Here is a 15,885-nt window from a genome sequence, read left to right as displayed (position 1 = left end):
AGCCCCACACTGAGAGCTCTTTGTCTGCCAGGGCACTCCCACCCCTTCGCACAGAGCCCACTCTGGCAGCCTGCTCTCGCATGACACACTAACGAGCTACCAGCCAAAGGAAAATATCTCACAATCATCTCAGGCCCTCTGGCTCAGCCAGTGAGTAAGCCAAGTGGCTAGTAGCCATGGGCGCTGCTGGGCGCATTCACAACCCGCAGCACACGCAGCTCCCTGCGGCTCCAAGGCGGCTGCGGTAAAACAAAGCGCCGATGGAGAAAAGGGCTGGTGGAGAAAAGGGCTGACAGAGAAAAGGGCTGCTCAGCCCTAGCCCCGGGGCAGGCATGGGAAAGGAGGCGGCCCTGCCATTCACAGCTCAGTCCCAAATTTCCATCGCTGGTCGTTTCTGTCCCTCTCTTTCACAGGAAGCTCAGGAGCTCCCTGCGGGGACACCCCACTGCCCAGGGCAGAGCGAACAGGTTTGATGCCTTGATTGTACCAGCTCTAATTATGGCACTCATGGGCTGTGGGTTTTAAGGGAACAGAGCACTTAAAGGGGACGTATGGGTCCAAATGACTTGGTTCTTGTGCCCAAATAAGCTAGTTACATAGGCCCCTCCCCACCACTGACTCAGACCGCTCCCAAGATGTAACCTAAAGGTATTCAGGTACCTCTGAACACCCAGGTGCTTTCCACTGAAATAAACCTGCTCCCAGCTTCTGCCTCAAAGAGTCCAGTTTGATTTTAACAACAGGGCTATATCCAGTCCGCTCTGCAAATGAAACCGTCCTTCCTACACAGCCATAGACAGCTAGGATGTAACCAGGTACAGGATGCTTGCATGGTTGCAAAGACAGGATGGGACAGCTCCTCATCTAGCTTTGGTTTTTGCCTCTTCTCTTTTACCTTCCTGCTTTTTCCTAACAACCTTTGCTACCTTTGAATTTGGTGGATCAAAACACGAACACCTCCTTAAACTAGGAAATGGTTTACAGACTGGTTGAACTACTGCTGGTTTAACTGGCAAGCTCGGAGGGATAGCTGGACCCACTGGGTGAGGTGATGGCAGCGGGACATTTGGGCACGGCACCTGCACAGCCGCAGTCTCATCACTTGATGCAGGTCTCCCCCATCTGCCAGTAAAGGCGGACTTGCCTTGCCCACCACACACATACACCCCAACTAAAGCTATTCAATAAAAGTATCACGGTGCCAGTGAGAAATGTTTCTTGTCATGGAATAATTGCAAAACACAGTATTTGACATGGTGATGTTACCTAGGTGAAAGATACAATATTCAGCCAGACCTAAGACTTGACTCAAAAGCATGTAAAATCTTGCAAGATTTGGACTCCCATGGTAGAGGTCTTGCCAGAGTGGCTGTATTTTCAAAAGCTCCCTCAGGACTCCTTGTCCCCATTCACACCTACTGGGTGACCAAAACAAAAAATTGCACAAGTTCACCCCTTTTAGGTGAACATGTCACATCCTTGGCCAACTTCAGAAAGAGCTGTATGAGAATCATCACTTCCAGCTTGAGGAGGAACACGGGGGTCACATGCAAACAGTCAAGGCCATTGCATCAACAACTCACACGCTGGAGCTGTGCCCTGACGGGAGCCCCTTGGCCCACTGGAAGGCCTCAGCTGAGATGTCCTCCTGGACACCACAGCAGAGCCTGCTTTGCTGTGGGTTAAGCTCACGGTGGCTTTGGCAGCACAAGGAGTCTCCTGACCACATCACTACAGGTTTTAAAATGACTGCTCTACTTCCATTGGCTTTCAAATCACTGGATCACAAGTGAGGTCACTCCTGGTAAGGCGGCTATCCCCAGTAAAAGCACTAGAAAGCCCATACTGAAAGATCAAACCCAAGGCCTTTTATGTCTTAACATGATTTATACCTCAGACCATGTAACTTTTACAGTGCTGCCTAGTATATGATGGATGCAGCTCTCTTAACAACCCACACATTTGTTTGATTTACTGCACTGGTCCAACATGTTATTTTCTACCTTGCAAGAACAACCTCGCTTCTAGGAATACGCCTGCATGATAAGATCGTGAATTAAATGTGCAGTTATCGTAAGAGACCACACATTTTACAGTAAAATTGAGAAAACTGATTACAGCAATCCCTCTGGAAACAAGAATAATCACATGATAAGATAGTGCTAATGGGAATTTATCATCTCTCATCACATGCGAAGCCTAGAACAAAGCAGCAACACTAGCAAACTGCACAGCTATTACTGCCAATGAATACCAGCTGAAAAGCTACTGGGGACTATGAACAAATGACAGGAGAGTAGGGATGCTGAACAGCCAAACTGCAGCCAATTTGGTATGCTTCAAGATGCTTACACAGTAAAGCTTATATGCAACACTAATCAATACTACCCAAAATAACTGTCTGATATCTTTCCATACATCCCATACCCTTTCTATCCACACTATTCCAACCAAGCTCCATGTCATTGATTAATTTGCTCTTGTAGCATTGGCAGTACAAGGAGTCTCCTGACCACATGCTGTATTTAGTCACCAGAGTAACCTGAAATAGTGAGATCTCAAGTGTACATGCATCTGTGCTGTACACGTCTGCATCTACACACATGCTCCCTCTCACACAAACATTATTCCTAAAGCGCCTGTCTCAGTTCTGAAATATGCTTGTTCCCTTCCCCCATACAAAAAGCAGCAAAAACCTACCCACGGTATTTTCTATTTGAAGCAATTAACACTTGACTAAAATTAACATTTTTAAAGCTGTCTTGGGGATCTGAGTGCGGAAAACCCAAATTGGCATGCCCACAGTTTTAACATGAATGATACATCTACAACCCTTAGGTATCCTAAAATTACTCTGCACCAAGCCCCATAAGACACATGAAAGCTCAACATATTAATGGTAGGCAGTGAACTCCTCCGTTCTGTTGAAAAGGGGGTACATTTGCTGCCCTACCGTATTTTTCCGTTGCCCTGTTTCACAGATATAGGCTTGAACTTTCAGAAGAGCTTTTTTTTTTTTTTCTTTTCTAAATGAGAATAAAAGAAGATGGTTACGATTAGGTGGCAGGAGGATAAGATGAGAGAAGCATCCTACACAAGTACCTGTATGAGTCCTCTGGTGAGCCTTTAAGTGGGAGCTCTTTGTGTAAACCTTCCGGCACCCATTAAATTGACAGCGGTGAACCCTCTTCTTGTTTTCTGGGGACGCTTCCGCCCCTGGCCCTCCTTGTTCACTGTCACTTTGCCCACTTTTTATCGTCCCTGCGGTTGCTGCCGCTACACCCACTTTCATGGAGCTGAGCGAAGCTTTCTTGGCCACCAGTTTCAATGTCACCGTGCCGTCCACTGCTGAGAGAGTTTGTGAGGTTTTTACAAGGTGGCGGCTGAGCTCCGGAGAGGAAGGGGGTGTTAACGAGGTTACTGCATTGAGTTGGGCCTGGTTGACGGCTGTGTAGCCTTCTGTGGAAGAGCTGGTGGACTGCAAGCTGAGGCACGTCTCAGACAGCAGCTTGTCCCGTGAAAGGATAATGTCCATGTTGGCGCTTTTGTCACACGTACTCGTCTCCACCGGTAAAAGGATGGGGTCCAGCCGCCGGATGGTGTCCTCCGCATCTGGAGCTGAGGAGGCATGAAGGAAGCAGTCTAAGTCCTCACCAAAGCTCTCGGAGATCTTCCGTGGTTCCGTCTGAAGGTATCGCTCCAACTCGAGGCATGTCTGCAGGAGGGGAAGGGAGAGGGGAGGGAAAGAAACCGCTGTTAGAGAGAGATTACAGCATAGCTCCCACCGAGGGCAGGAGAACAATGTGGTCCAGAGCCACTCAGAGACAGCACCCGTGCACACCAGCACCTTCTTGCCAGACGGTCACCTTTTGGCACACATGGGGACCTGCACTTGTTTGAAGCTGCTCAGAGACAAGGTATGGGAATATCTGTGTATGGTAGCAGATATTATGATAGAAGTGAAGATACGACAAAGCATCCACTAAATTTTCATGGAAATCTGCACATTGCCCCATGGACACCAGGCCCTTTCCAATTTTAACTGTAACCTGGCCAACAGTCACCTCCACATGAAACTACTCAATCTGCCCAATTTCCCGGCCACATAAAAACAAAAAGTCACCTCTCCAGAGAATTTCCTCCTCTTTCTTTCCAAACATTAAATTTAACTGCAAATTTTACCCAGCATAGCTGGCTGGGGCTCAATCTATTCCTGGAATGGCAAAATTCTGAAGTATATAATTTTAAAACAGAAGGAGGAGACAGAAAACCTTCCAGTGACACCATAGCTTGGTTGAAGGGGCTGAGAGAAGGTGTAATAAGAAAAAAAAGGGACCTAATGCCTTTCTTAGAGGGTTTTTGGCACAGCTGGTCAAGCAGGATTTCCTGTATGCAGGACACCACACTTGCACACCAGCACACACACACAACTGATTTAAAAGTAGGTGATGATGCAGGCAAACAGCTGCCACTTAAAACTGCATTCCTGCACCTCCACAGCAGTGATCATCAGCACGAGGATGGGGTGAGCCTATTACTTGAATGTACCTTGTATTAGGCGCCCTGAGCTCATATATGGAGGCCCAATAAAGCCTCCAGGCACCTTCACACTGCCCAGTGTTCTCTATAACCAACATTACAGACTTTTATTATTTATAGAAAATGGTTAGCTGTAGTTTCAGGAGCATTTAATGGAGTTTATTAGTGCTATTTTTCACTTCTTGCTGCCCGAAAGGATAGCTGGTTTAATACCATCACTGCAATTTTACGGGGCTTAGAAAAACACACATTCTAACTCAGATTTTTTAGAAACCTCTAAAAACAACTCCTAAGAGAACACTTCTAGAGATATGAAAGAAGGGACTTTAGGCAAAAATATTCAATGCAGCCTACGGGAGCTGATGGCCCAACTACATCTCAACCTGGAAGCCAAACATCTGATCAAGAAACAAAAACTTCCTATCACCGGAGGCGAGACGGAGACTCCTGCCTTCTGGGTACAAACGTCAATAAGAGTGTAAAGAGGCCCCATTCACAGCTCTCTGGGAGCTACCCTGTAACTCAAGATTACTCCTGTTAATGCAGCCTGGAAGCAACACTGCTGTTTGCAGATACAATTGGGTGAGATGGCTTCCAGAGTTACAGAAATAATCTGTCAGACTGCTATCTGTGTTTTTTGTTTGTTTCTTTTTGGTTTGTCTTTTAATAATAGCTGCTTATAGATCTGAGCTGTAGAGATGGACTTGGACAAAAAGCAATAAAATGGCAACATACGCAAGTGAGACACGGGGGTTATTTTCACAGACGTGATACTGTACATGCGATGTGCCTGCAGGTGGGACACTTACTGGTCAGGAACCTTGCCATAAGCAAACCCCCATACAACCAAGCTTCCCAAACTGAGTAGGGCGCTTCACTTCTTCACCTACCACAAACGGGACCACTGAAGAGCTGTTTTTTTGTCAAATACATGGGAGATTAAGTCAGCAAGCTTTAGTGCTCCTGACACTCAGCAAGGGGAGGTCCAACCCTGGAAAATGGAGGGTCAGCACACCCCTGGGAGCTGGTACCAGCGGGCTGCAGCCTGCTGCTGGGGCTCCTGTTGGAGGCTGCCAGCTCATTTCTCCAGCAGCCTGCTCCAGGAGTCACAAGAAACTGTTTATTTGTGCTCCCTCCTTTCCCCACCGCTCTTTCAGCTGGGTTTTTCTGGACAGGTTCCTATTTCCTGCTGCAACAATGCAACCGGCCCGCACGTCCGCCCGGCTGCCCCCAGGGCTTCCCCGCTTCCTGCAGGCAGCAGAAAGCTGGGAACAACGGGAACCAGCCCTGAGCTTCCTAGCAGAGTGTCACAGCATCGCATGCTGCTGCTAACTGACTTTGCCAGCTCGTGTGACTGCAGGAGAAGCTCTTCGCCCCGAGCCCACCTTAACCCAGTACCAAGGACTTCCTTCTGGGGGCAGGGACAGGGGACAAGGCTTTCAGCTTTATTTACGAGTCCCCTCTCCCCTGAAGGTCCATCTGAACAGGCTCCTGAGGAGGGAACAGACAGCCTCACTGCTGTCTGTCCCAGGGGACCAGCACCTACTGACCCTGCTCACACTGCTCCCAAGCAGAAACCTTGGTACCAGCACGGCAGAAAGCTGCTGTGCTGGGGCTGCTCTCTCAAGGGAGAGCTGCTCTCATGGACACAAAAAGCCTGGCAGGTTTTAGGGGCAGCCTTCCAAATGTGCCCCTCAGTCTTTCAGGACTGACACCCACAAGTGCACCAAAAGAGGTGATGCTTTTGAACTCCCCACATCATGTAATTTGGGCTTTCTGGCTCACTTAGCCTTCATCCAGTGGGGCAGAAACAGGTCTAGGGGCCTAATAAATGCAAGGCTTCCAAAGTGATGAGTGAGCATAATCACAAATTAGGGATAGAAAGGGAAAAAAGAGAGAGAGAGAGAGGGACTCAAGGCCATTAAACGTGATGACAGTGACATGAGATTTCAATGGCTGGGTCCAGAAAGCTGCACACTGGCTCCACGCGCCCGTGGAGGCAAGCGGGAGGTGCTGCTGCTTTAAGGCATAACTACCCCGACAACAACAATAGTAGGCCTGACAGTTTTTCCAGCTTCACCATTAATTTTCCATAAAGAGCAGTTTCTCGATGAGCCCTTTTCAGGCAAAGCCTGATGCTTCAGAAACCTGTAATTATTCCTGGCTCCCCCCTCCCGCAGCCATTGCACCTGTGCCATTTCAAGACACCAGCTGGCCATGCCTTGCCTTCTGCCTCAGAAATCCAAAACCAGTGGATCAAGCCCATCTCCCCATAGAGGGGAAAAAAAAACAAAAAAAAAAACAAAACACTCAAAGGCAAAGAAACAATATAATGAGGTCCCTCCCTCCTGCCCCCCTCAATCCCTCCACCAAGTCAACAGGGGGGCAGAGCCTGGCAACGCCGAGCCAGAAAGGGCCTCCGGCTCAGCTGCATGGCAGACAAAGCCCGACGAGGGTTAAGGCCACAGCCCCTCCTGTGCCCCCTGCTAGGGCCCTACCTGCTGCTGCCGTGGCCAAGGGCAGGCGATGGCAGGCAGGAACAAAGCTTCTTTCCCCATATGCACTCCCCGGCGTGTGCCAAGTACCTTACGTGACCTTCCCCTCGCTCCGGCCCAAATCACCCGGGGAGCGGCGAGGCAGCGTTTGGAAAACAGCTTGTTTTCTTCACTCCTGCCCTGGCAAGACCTATGATTTTTAGGTCAAGTAAGCTCACCCCCTTGTCTTGAGCTCTGAGCTGGTGAAACCACTCGGGCTGAGACCACCAAGGCCTCCGTTCCAGCCCTATGGGCCATCAAGAGGTTCTTCGGTCTCCGCTCCCACAAAGTCATCTGCCAGTGAGTGCAGCGAAACCTAACAATTTTGTGTGGGAGCAGCAGGATGTTGACAACTGCCCACAGAGATATGAATGCACATGGCAAGATTCAGACACTGGGGAACCTCCATACATCTTCTGCTTCCACCACCGGCCTGGGAGGAAAGCGGCCCACGGAGCGGCCCAAGAGGCTGAGACAGGAGCCAGGTGCTCCTGTCATGATCATCAGTTCTTCTGGACGTCCAGTTTCTCCTCAAACGTTCATGCAAGAGAGGGGAAGACTGAAGTAACAGATGTAATAAATGTCACATTTGAACTAAATCCTACCGTGCTGTAGGTTGACACGCTGTGGGTAACTTGATGGTCATTAAAGTTACCCAGCGCCCACAGATTTGCAGTGACAAAGGCCTCAAAAAATTTAATGGGAAGGGGAAGATGGCTCCCTTCAGGGACACAGGAAGACGATATGCAAGACTGCTGACCGCTGTCAAGCTGTTTTTGCAGGCTAGGGATAAAAAGAGACCCGACCACTTCAACCCATCTGCCCTGACTAACAAGGGTCATGCTCTTTGCACCTTACGCCTCAATTTAGCCAGTTAAAAGAAATGATGATTCATGGCTGACAAATAACAGCATATGACTTTGCTAAACCCCATGTACTTGCAGAAAGCCCGCTAGCAAAGGATGGCGGTCTGGCATGTGGATTTTTCAGTTTTGGATACAATCGCAAAAAGATTCACTTTCCAAGAAGAGGGACATTTTCGTCACCTAACAAAAATATTGTGTGTCTCCTGCCTACACACCTTCAATCCATGGCATCTCTTCATTCCCCTTCTCAGGCCTCTGGGGCACGTAGAGCAGTAGAATCCACCGTGACACTTCCACATGCAAGACCAGATCCTTCAGACACTTCATGACGACCCCTGCAACGCTGCTCTACTTGTTAGGAAATACAGTGGAAGAGAAACGCAGTGTCTGCCTCTGAGAGTAAGAGGTGACACGTACACCATTCTCAGCAGAGGTTAGCACTCCCCTAACTGCAGCCAGCAGAAAGTTTTTACAGTACTCAACCTCCTGGGTGTTTTGCAGAGCTAAAGACAGAACAGCGTGCTGAGAGCAAAGTTCTGTCAAGGGTAAAACAAAGCCCCAGCACTTAAAATGATTTGAGGTCAGCCGGGGAAGACACCTAATCAACATGTTCAGTGGGTTTCTCGGTTTTATTGATGCTGAAGTATTTTATAACATCTTGATTTTGAATTTTTCCAGCAGACATCGGGAAGTTCTTATCTGGAAGTGCTAGTTACTTCTAAGTGCCATTTTACTGCAGATAAAATGGAACATCAAGCACCGATCTTGGAAGTTATCCAAAACCTAATTAAGAAGTTGGATACTTAGATCAGGCTGTGACAGAGAATGAAAATGTCAAATGTGGTTGACAAGCATGCCTGATCTACCAGCTCTGTTTACAATACTTGAAAGGATTCTCTGAGCAGCAAAACTGAAACGAGTGAAGCAGAATTATACATGCAATTGCTGAGGTGAAATTCCAACCTCCATCATGACCCCATCACTTTCCACTGGCACATAAAAAAGGGGCCTTATCCATAAGTTGAAATAACTGTGAAAGTCTCAAGATTGCAAAGGAAGAGAAAATTTCCCCAACCTGAAAGCACCCCAAAAGAATCATCCTAAGGTGAGCGTCACCACGGTTCACTCAGACCAAACTACAATGAGTTGCTTCCAAGTCCAGCATCTGGTGTCAGTCTGTCATTCTTCAGCAGGACAGCAAAAGCTCTGAGCTACAGCACCACTTGCATTTTGGTTTCCAGATACGGAACACGATACTGTGGGGCAGCCCTGAAGTTCAGAGGAGTAAGAGGTCCAAAACTCACCTGCCTTCCCTGGAATGTCATGCCATGTTTGTCCTTAACCCTAAAGCAAGGTTTGAAAGATTCATCTTCCTCCCACTGCCAAAAGCCTTCGTTACTTCCTGAACAACAACAAACCCCAATATTCTTGTCCATCTATTCCAAGATTGTCATCTGTTCCCAGCCAGCTGCCAAAACCTCCAGCTTTTCCTCTTGGCAACCTTTACTGGGCAGTTGCTAGTTGTCAAAAGCTGCAGCACATCAGAAGCTTAACATTTGGGACAGCATAAAATAAACAGAATTTTAGTATTAAAATAAGTAGTTTTGCTAAATACACTTGGGAAAATGGGGAAACCGCAGTCTGAAATGAATGAGTAGTAAGAAAAAGTTTCAGGCAGGCAATAGCAAATAATTTCTATTGCAAACGATTTAAGACAAAGCTCCCAGTAATGTGCCGGCACATCCTACTTACATTTTATATAGTTCATTAAGAAAAAGACAGCTAAAACCAGGTACAACAGTAAGCCACTTGCTGACAGCTCACGGCAAATATCTGCATGCATGTTCCCCCGTATAGACAAGGCAAAGCCAAGTTAACTGTACATTCAGCTACCCAACAGGCTCTTGCCAAGAGCAAAAAGCAGGCACACACATGGTCAGCAAAGATCAGCTGACACGCAAAGCCTGGTTTTCCTGTGGTAACTTCACCATATGCTCAAGCTGACAGGCTCGTCCTCTCTAACACTGGCTGAGTCTCAGCAGCCAGCAGAGTCTGGGCCAGACCAGCCTCTGAACTCTGTGATTTCTGGTGAATATGCTACGCACGACCCAAGGCTCTGCTTGCAAAATTCTTCAATATAATTATGACCCGCGTCCATTTTTTCCCCTTGGTGTCAGCACAAATAACCAACTTTTAAGGAAATGTATTTAGCCAAACCAAGCCATTCACTATTATTCATGCACAAAAGCACTCCCAAAGAATGCTCCCGTATCACGACCCAGACAGCCTTCTCCCTGCACGTTCTTCACAGCCTTTTTCTTCAGCACATAAAAGATGCTGAAGTCAGAAGCCTCAACCACATTCGGTAAAGACACAGTTTAATGTAAAAAGTCTGCAGATTTACTGACAGAGCAGAATCACCACCTCCACATAAACACAAGCCATTTTCCTGTTGCTCTGGGGCATGGTGTAACCAGGGTTATCAAAGGCTTTGATCAGCCTCTGAAGCTCAAAGGATCAAACCCACTTTTGCCATAAATTAGCGATTTTTACCAACAGAAATGGGTAGTGAAACAAATGTCTCGAACAGAGTGACCTGTAACTCTGCCCAAGGAGTCGAAATCAAGATTTGTAGCCAAACTCAGTGACAATGAAATAAATCGTATCTAACAATTATTTTTGGAAATGGACAAGCCATATTTGTTCACTAAAAATCCCTGGTATTTGGGCTCTAAGCATAGAGTTTCAGTGCACTGGTTGTGAGAGACTGAACAAAGGACTGCAGCTAAGCATGGCTGAATTTGATAGGCATCTAGATAAAAAAATGGATGAAAGAAATCTGCAAACACTCAACCAGGGCTTTGGAGGGCTTTTGTTGTTTTTTGACTGTTTAATAAAGTTAGAAAAAAAATATCTGCGACCAGTCACAACAACAAAAAATAGCATCAGCAAAGGATTAAGGACGGCCAAATCAAGAATTCAAAAGTGGAGGCTGCCCATTGTGCTAGTACCAAAATACAATAAAACCCATGTGTGGTTCCACATCAGCGCATGCACTGTCTGCTGCCATGCAGTCCACACCACAGGTAGCCATACAAAAACCGTTTGAGAAATTATAATAATAACCTAACAGAAAAGAATAAAGAATAACCCAAGTGTGTTTCAAAATCTTTCTGAAGAGATCATTTATTTGTATAACAACCTTGGATGGCTTTGAGTGAGTTGGCTAGTGTCCCTCACTGCTAACTTTCCTCTAAACTTCATCAAGTATGTGTTTAACCTGTTGCTGTCCCGTTTGGAAGCAGCTTTAATTTAGCATTATAAATAGCAAAACGGGACAATTAGCTCCTTGAATTGCCAGTTCTAGCTCCCACTGAAATCAAAGGATCAGGTTCAAAGCATGCCCCAGAGTGTGGTAAACTTCTCACAGGAAATGGATATGCAAAAGCAAATGCTGACGGCTGTGAAACGTACAAAGTAGAGCAATATTTTAGGTCTCGATCCTCAATTAAGATTCACCCCTATGAAGTACTGCAGTGGGGTTACACGGCAGAACTGGATTCCTTGTAATTACTCCAGATTGGATCATGAATGAAAAAATGTACTAGTTAGAGATGTTTCATTAACATCACAGATAGCTTAACATTTCCTCCTCGGCAGCTGACACAAATGTGTCCATGGGCTCAAGCAACACCATATTCGCAAGCACAGTTCTTCACAATTAAGTCCTATATGAAGAAGAGGTGTCATCGCTACACTCAATATATGGTACGTTTCGTAAGAGGGATTTCTGGGTTGTGAGTCACCTCTGCTCTGACCCAAAAGCATATTAAACGAGAGTGTACATAACATTGAATTCCTAACCCAAAGACGTGCTGTTCCTCACCTTAACTTTGTATGAGCAGTATGTGTCTGCTGGGACAACTGAATCTACCCTGCACATGATGCCCATTCACTATCACATCTCATGGCTCAAAAAACCTTTTGTCTGTTCCCTTTTGTATTATTTTTGGCTGCGGGGAGGAAGAGGTGGGGACCTGTCTGGGAAACAGGAAGCAGGCTACAGGAGGGGAATATGTTGTAGAACAAGGTCAGAACAAAAATAAATAAATAAATAAATAAAAAAGCATTACCAAAGCACTTCTAAACCATAATAAACATAGGACCAAAGTCCGCCTCAAGCCATGCAGGGAGCAGTGGGCTGCTTGGCTGAAATTTAAACTTCTAATGGGAGCACAGCAACTGTTTGATCACTTTTACAAAAAGCCATTTGTTGCTTTTTTTCTTTTTTAAAATCATTTGGGCAATTTGTTATCTTACAAGAACAAGAAGATGCGTGTGCTGCTGTGATAAATACGCCAGTCTGGGCAAGGAAAAGAGAAGACAGCAGCCTCGAGTTTCACTGTCAAACTGAGAAAAAACCTCAGACCAGAAACAAAGCGATGGAAGCACAACCGGATTCTCAGCTGGGGTAAATCAGCAGAGAGCAGCACTGATTTCATTGTTCCTGTTTACATCAGCTGAGGACCTTGCCAACACTCAAACTCCATGAAATTCTGCTCTTGATTAGCGCCATTTAACTCTGGCTTACGTGAAGCAGAATTTGACATGTTCTTTGATGGCTGGAGACGGTTATTTTATATTACAAATCTTGTCTACTTTATTAGGAACAATGTGACCCAAATGGAAAAATGGGAAGAATTTAAAAACACCACCATCTTCAGACATCCTGATGCTTGTTGTTTTTTTTTTTTTTCTCTCTCTCTCTTTCTTAATTTGGCCAGCAGTGTATTTGGAGGTACTCACAAACTGGTTACTACCACTTCTGTACCAGAGTTTTCATCGTCAGTGTGCAGAAACAACAGTCTTCATGCTTGAACATCCCACTGCAGGTAAATTTGCCTCTCACTCAAATGCAGGTGCCCTCTAAAGGGTGCTCCATCACCGCCAAGGGTGTTTTTCCATTGCTTTTATTTTCTACACTGCACTGCCAAGGCATTTGTTCCAAAACTTTAGCCATCAGGGATTTAGAACCAGCCTCAAATCTCACAGGCAGTGCACTTGGGCTGCCACACACTCCGATAAAAGCAGCACAGTTCTCTTTTAAGGCAATTTGTTGGAGCACATTGGGAAAGATCCTGCCAGCATTGGCCTATCCACTCAGCAGCAACACAGGCAGCTGCCCACAGGCATCTGAGGAGATCTGCATCCCCAAAATGCATCCGATGAAACAAAAAGGAGACATGGCAGGGCCTTTTGTGGTTACCATCTGCAACTCAAGGTGCGCTGTCAGACCCAGAGCAGGCTCTGCTTCCTCCCTGTGGAAGGACGGAGCTCATCTCTACGTCAGTGCAGTTTGCAGCAGGCCGTAGGGCTAGCAGCTGCAGCACAGGATGGACAGCCGGGAGATGCCACCAAGAGCCCTGCTGTTTGTGGACTTGGCAAAGCTCAGCAGGTCCGATCAGCAGCTGCTGAGAGTCAGCACACCTCTGTGAGCCGACTTACAGCAGCAAGGCTCTCGTTCTGGCTCGCTTTCTTCAGTCTGTTGACTGTGGACACCCACCCAGTTGTTATGGATTTTAATATGCTGCAATATGAAAGTGCTATTTCAGGACAAAGTTATTAATAGCAGTAGCAGCCAGAAAATAGCCTAGAAGGAATGCAATGTCTTGGTATTCCTGGAAGATAAAACAACTTCCCAGCATCCAAGCAGCCATGGTCAATTCAAGACTTTTCTGTGAGACTTTGTAGTTCACTACAGGATCAATCAACCATAAGCCATCACGATACCCTTCACAGAAATGCCCCATACAGATACCTGCCGAATCATAAATCTGCAGAGACTACAGCACCGCAAGTCCCAGAGGGTGGTTCTGTGTTACAGCAAGCAGGCTGGTGAAAAGCAGAGGCTGGGTGCTGTGACAAAGCAGCTGTCTGACACAAGGACCTCCCAGAGGCTCTTCTCAGTCTCTCCTCTCCCACCAGCACCTCCTCCTTCCCTTGTTCCTTCACGCTGCACCTCCTCAGCAACACTCTTCACTTTGGCAGGAGGTTAGCTGGCAAGGCAAGGCACTGCCCCTTTTTATGCTCTCTCTTAAACCGACTTTTTCTCCTGGCAAAACTTCCCTGAAAACATATTGGAGAATACTGTGCAAGTCCGCCAGACCCTGTCTCAAGTTTTTGCTGGCACTTGTCCCCCTCAAATTAATTGGGAGAGTTCCCAGATTAATTTCAGGTATGTCCCTGAGCACAACACTCAGCACCACCTTCCGGAGCTGAGGGCATCAGGCAGGCTTCTCTCTGCTGACACTGCCACAAGGCTTCCAGCAGCCACTCCGCTGAGAGGCCCTTAGAAGGCCTTTGGCTTCCCAGCCCCATCCTCAAGTATCCTATTAGAGTAAGTTGGATGAAACCCGACACTGTGCCTTTGTCCAAGACAAAAAGGCCCTGCTGATGGTGCTGGGAACTGGAAGATGGCACGTCTGCAGCATGGGAGCCTTGCTGACTAAGCCACCACACATGGCTCCAACACAGCACCAAACACGCCACAGGGAGCTCTGGTCCCTCAGCCATCTCCAGAAAGGAAACAAACATAACCCGTTTACCAACAAGGAAAAGAGAAAACACACTGTAGGCATTATAATCCCAACAGAGGACATCATCTGGCATATTTCCCACTCAGACGTTTAAAAAATTCAGTTAGTTTACCTTAAGTGTCCTATTTTCCCTGATTTCCCTTCTTCGTATCTGCTTAAGCCTCCTGCGATAGGCCTGCTTTTGTGTGCTGGCAGCACGGCCCACCTTCCCTCTATTGTCTTTCAGAGAAGGGATGGGAGTCTCCACTGTCATGGCCTGGAAGGCCGCGGCCAGGCTCTTTTGGCTGGGGCTGTGGGAAGGGGAAGAGCAGGAACATGTCTGTGCCACTGCACAGCCTCTTCTGCTGCAGCAGCAGCGTCCTGTCCTCTTCCTCATGGTACAACCAACTCTCCCTGTCATTTTGTTTATCTCCAATATTGCTTGAGTAAAGCTGTTTTTAGTAGCCCCCAAAGGCGGGGTCTGTTGCCAGCTATCGTCAGCCCAAACACTTTCAGACCTCTGTCACTGCTATGGCAGAATCCCTGCAACAGCTAAACACAAACATTATGTTCCCCCAAGTACAAATTACAGCTTTCAGGAGCTGCAATTTTATTTTGGTTATAAACATACAAAGGTAACCTTTATGCTGGGCGAGGAGGAGCAGCACAAGAGACCGCAGGCCGAGCCTCTGCCTCATGGGGAACATTCCTTGGGAGCCCTTTGCTGCTTCTCCTCCCGCCGGCTCCTCTTCCCAGGCGGCTGCAATGATACCAGAGCCAGAGCAAGAGCCAAAATCCCTGGTGCTGGTAGCTGCTGGAGGGATCTGCTTCAGTCCCGCCAGTCCAGGAACCAAGACTCAAAAAAGGAGAGAAACCAGCCCAAAATGTGCTGCTTTAGCTCTATGCCGGCAGCATACATGTTCAGACAACAGTATTTCAGGCACAACTCGTGACTGTTGCCATCCTTCATCCCTGCAGAAGTCAACACGGCAATTAGCAACACACAGACATGTTCAGGAAGGCAGTGTGAACATCCCAAAGACTGCTTCCCATTGCAAAAGCAAGGCATAGAGGGATTTCCTCCATTTTACATCTGTAACCCTTCCCTGTCCAGACCACAGGTATCCTCGCTCTGCAGATCTCCCATCACTACAGCACCGAGCACACGACATCTGTCAAAGAAGCATGAAGTCAAATTGACCCTGCAAGCCTCTGAGCGTCCCCTGGGGCATTTCAGTCCTCCTGGAAGACTGCTAATGTGTCCCTTCCCCACCACAACTAACGATGCACTCCTGGAAGCAAAAACTGCATTAAAAGTCGTCTTTACATGCAAGCTAAGAGCTTTCTTTGCCTCGTACCATTTTTACTCAT

The 15,885-nt window shown here is 47.1% G+C and overlaps 1 protein-coding gene across 1 annotated transcript in view; it reads right to left on the bottom strand.

The window, feature by feature from the left end:
- The window catches only part of KLF7 (KLF transcription factor 7), a 54,596-nt gene that overhangs the window by 21,711 nt on the left and 17,000 nt on the right, over window positions 1–15,885 (bottom strand). The window contains exon 2 of the mRNA XM_084288843.1: window positions 3,103–3,715. Within this exon, the coding sequence (XP_084144969.1) occupies window positions 3,103–3,715 (613 nt within the window). The remainder of the gene's footprint in view (window positions 1–3,102; window positions 3,716–15,885) is intronic.

This window comes from Netta rufina (assembly GCF_964035555.1).
Source record: "Netta rufina genome assembly, chromosome: 6".
NCBI classification, from domain to species: domain Eukaryota; kingdom Metazoa; phylum Chordata; class Aves; order Anseriformes; family Anatidae; genus Netta; species Netta rufina.
The sequence above is the reverse complement of the archived record's forward strand: the minus strand, read 5'-3'. Positions and strand labels throughout refer to the sequence as shown.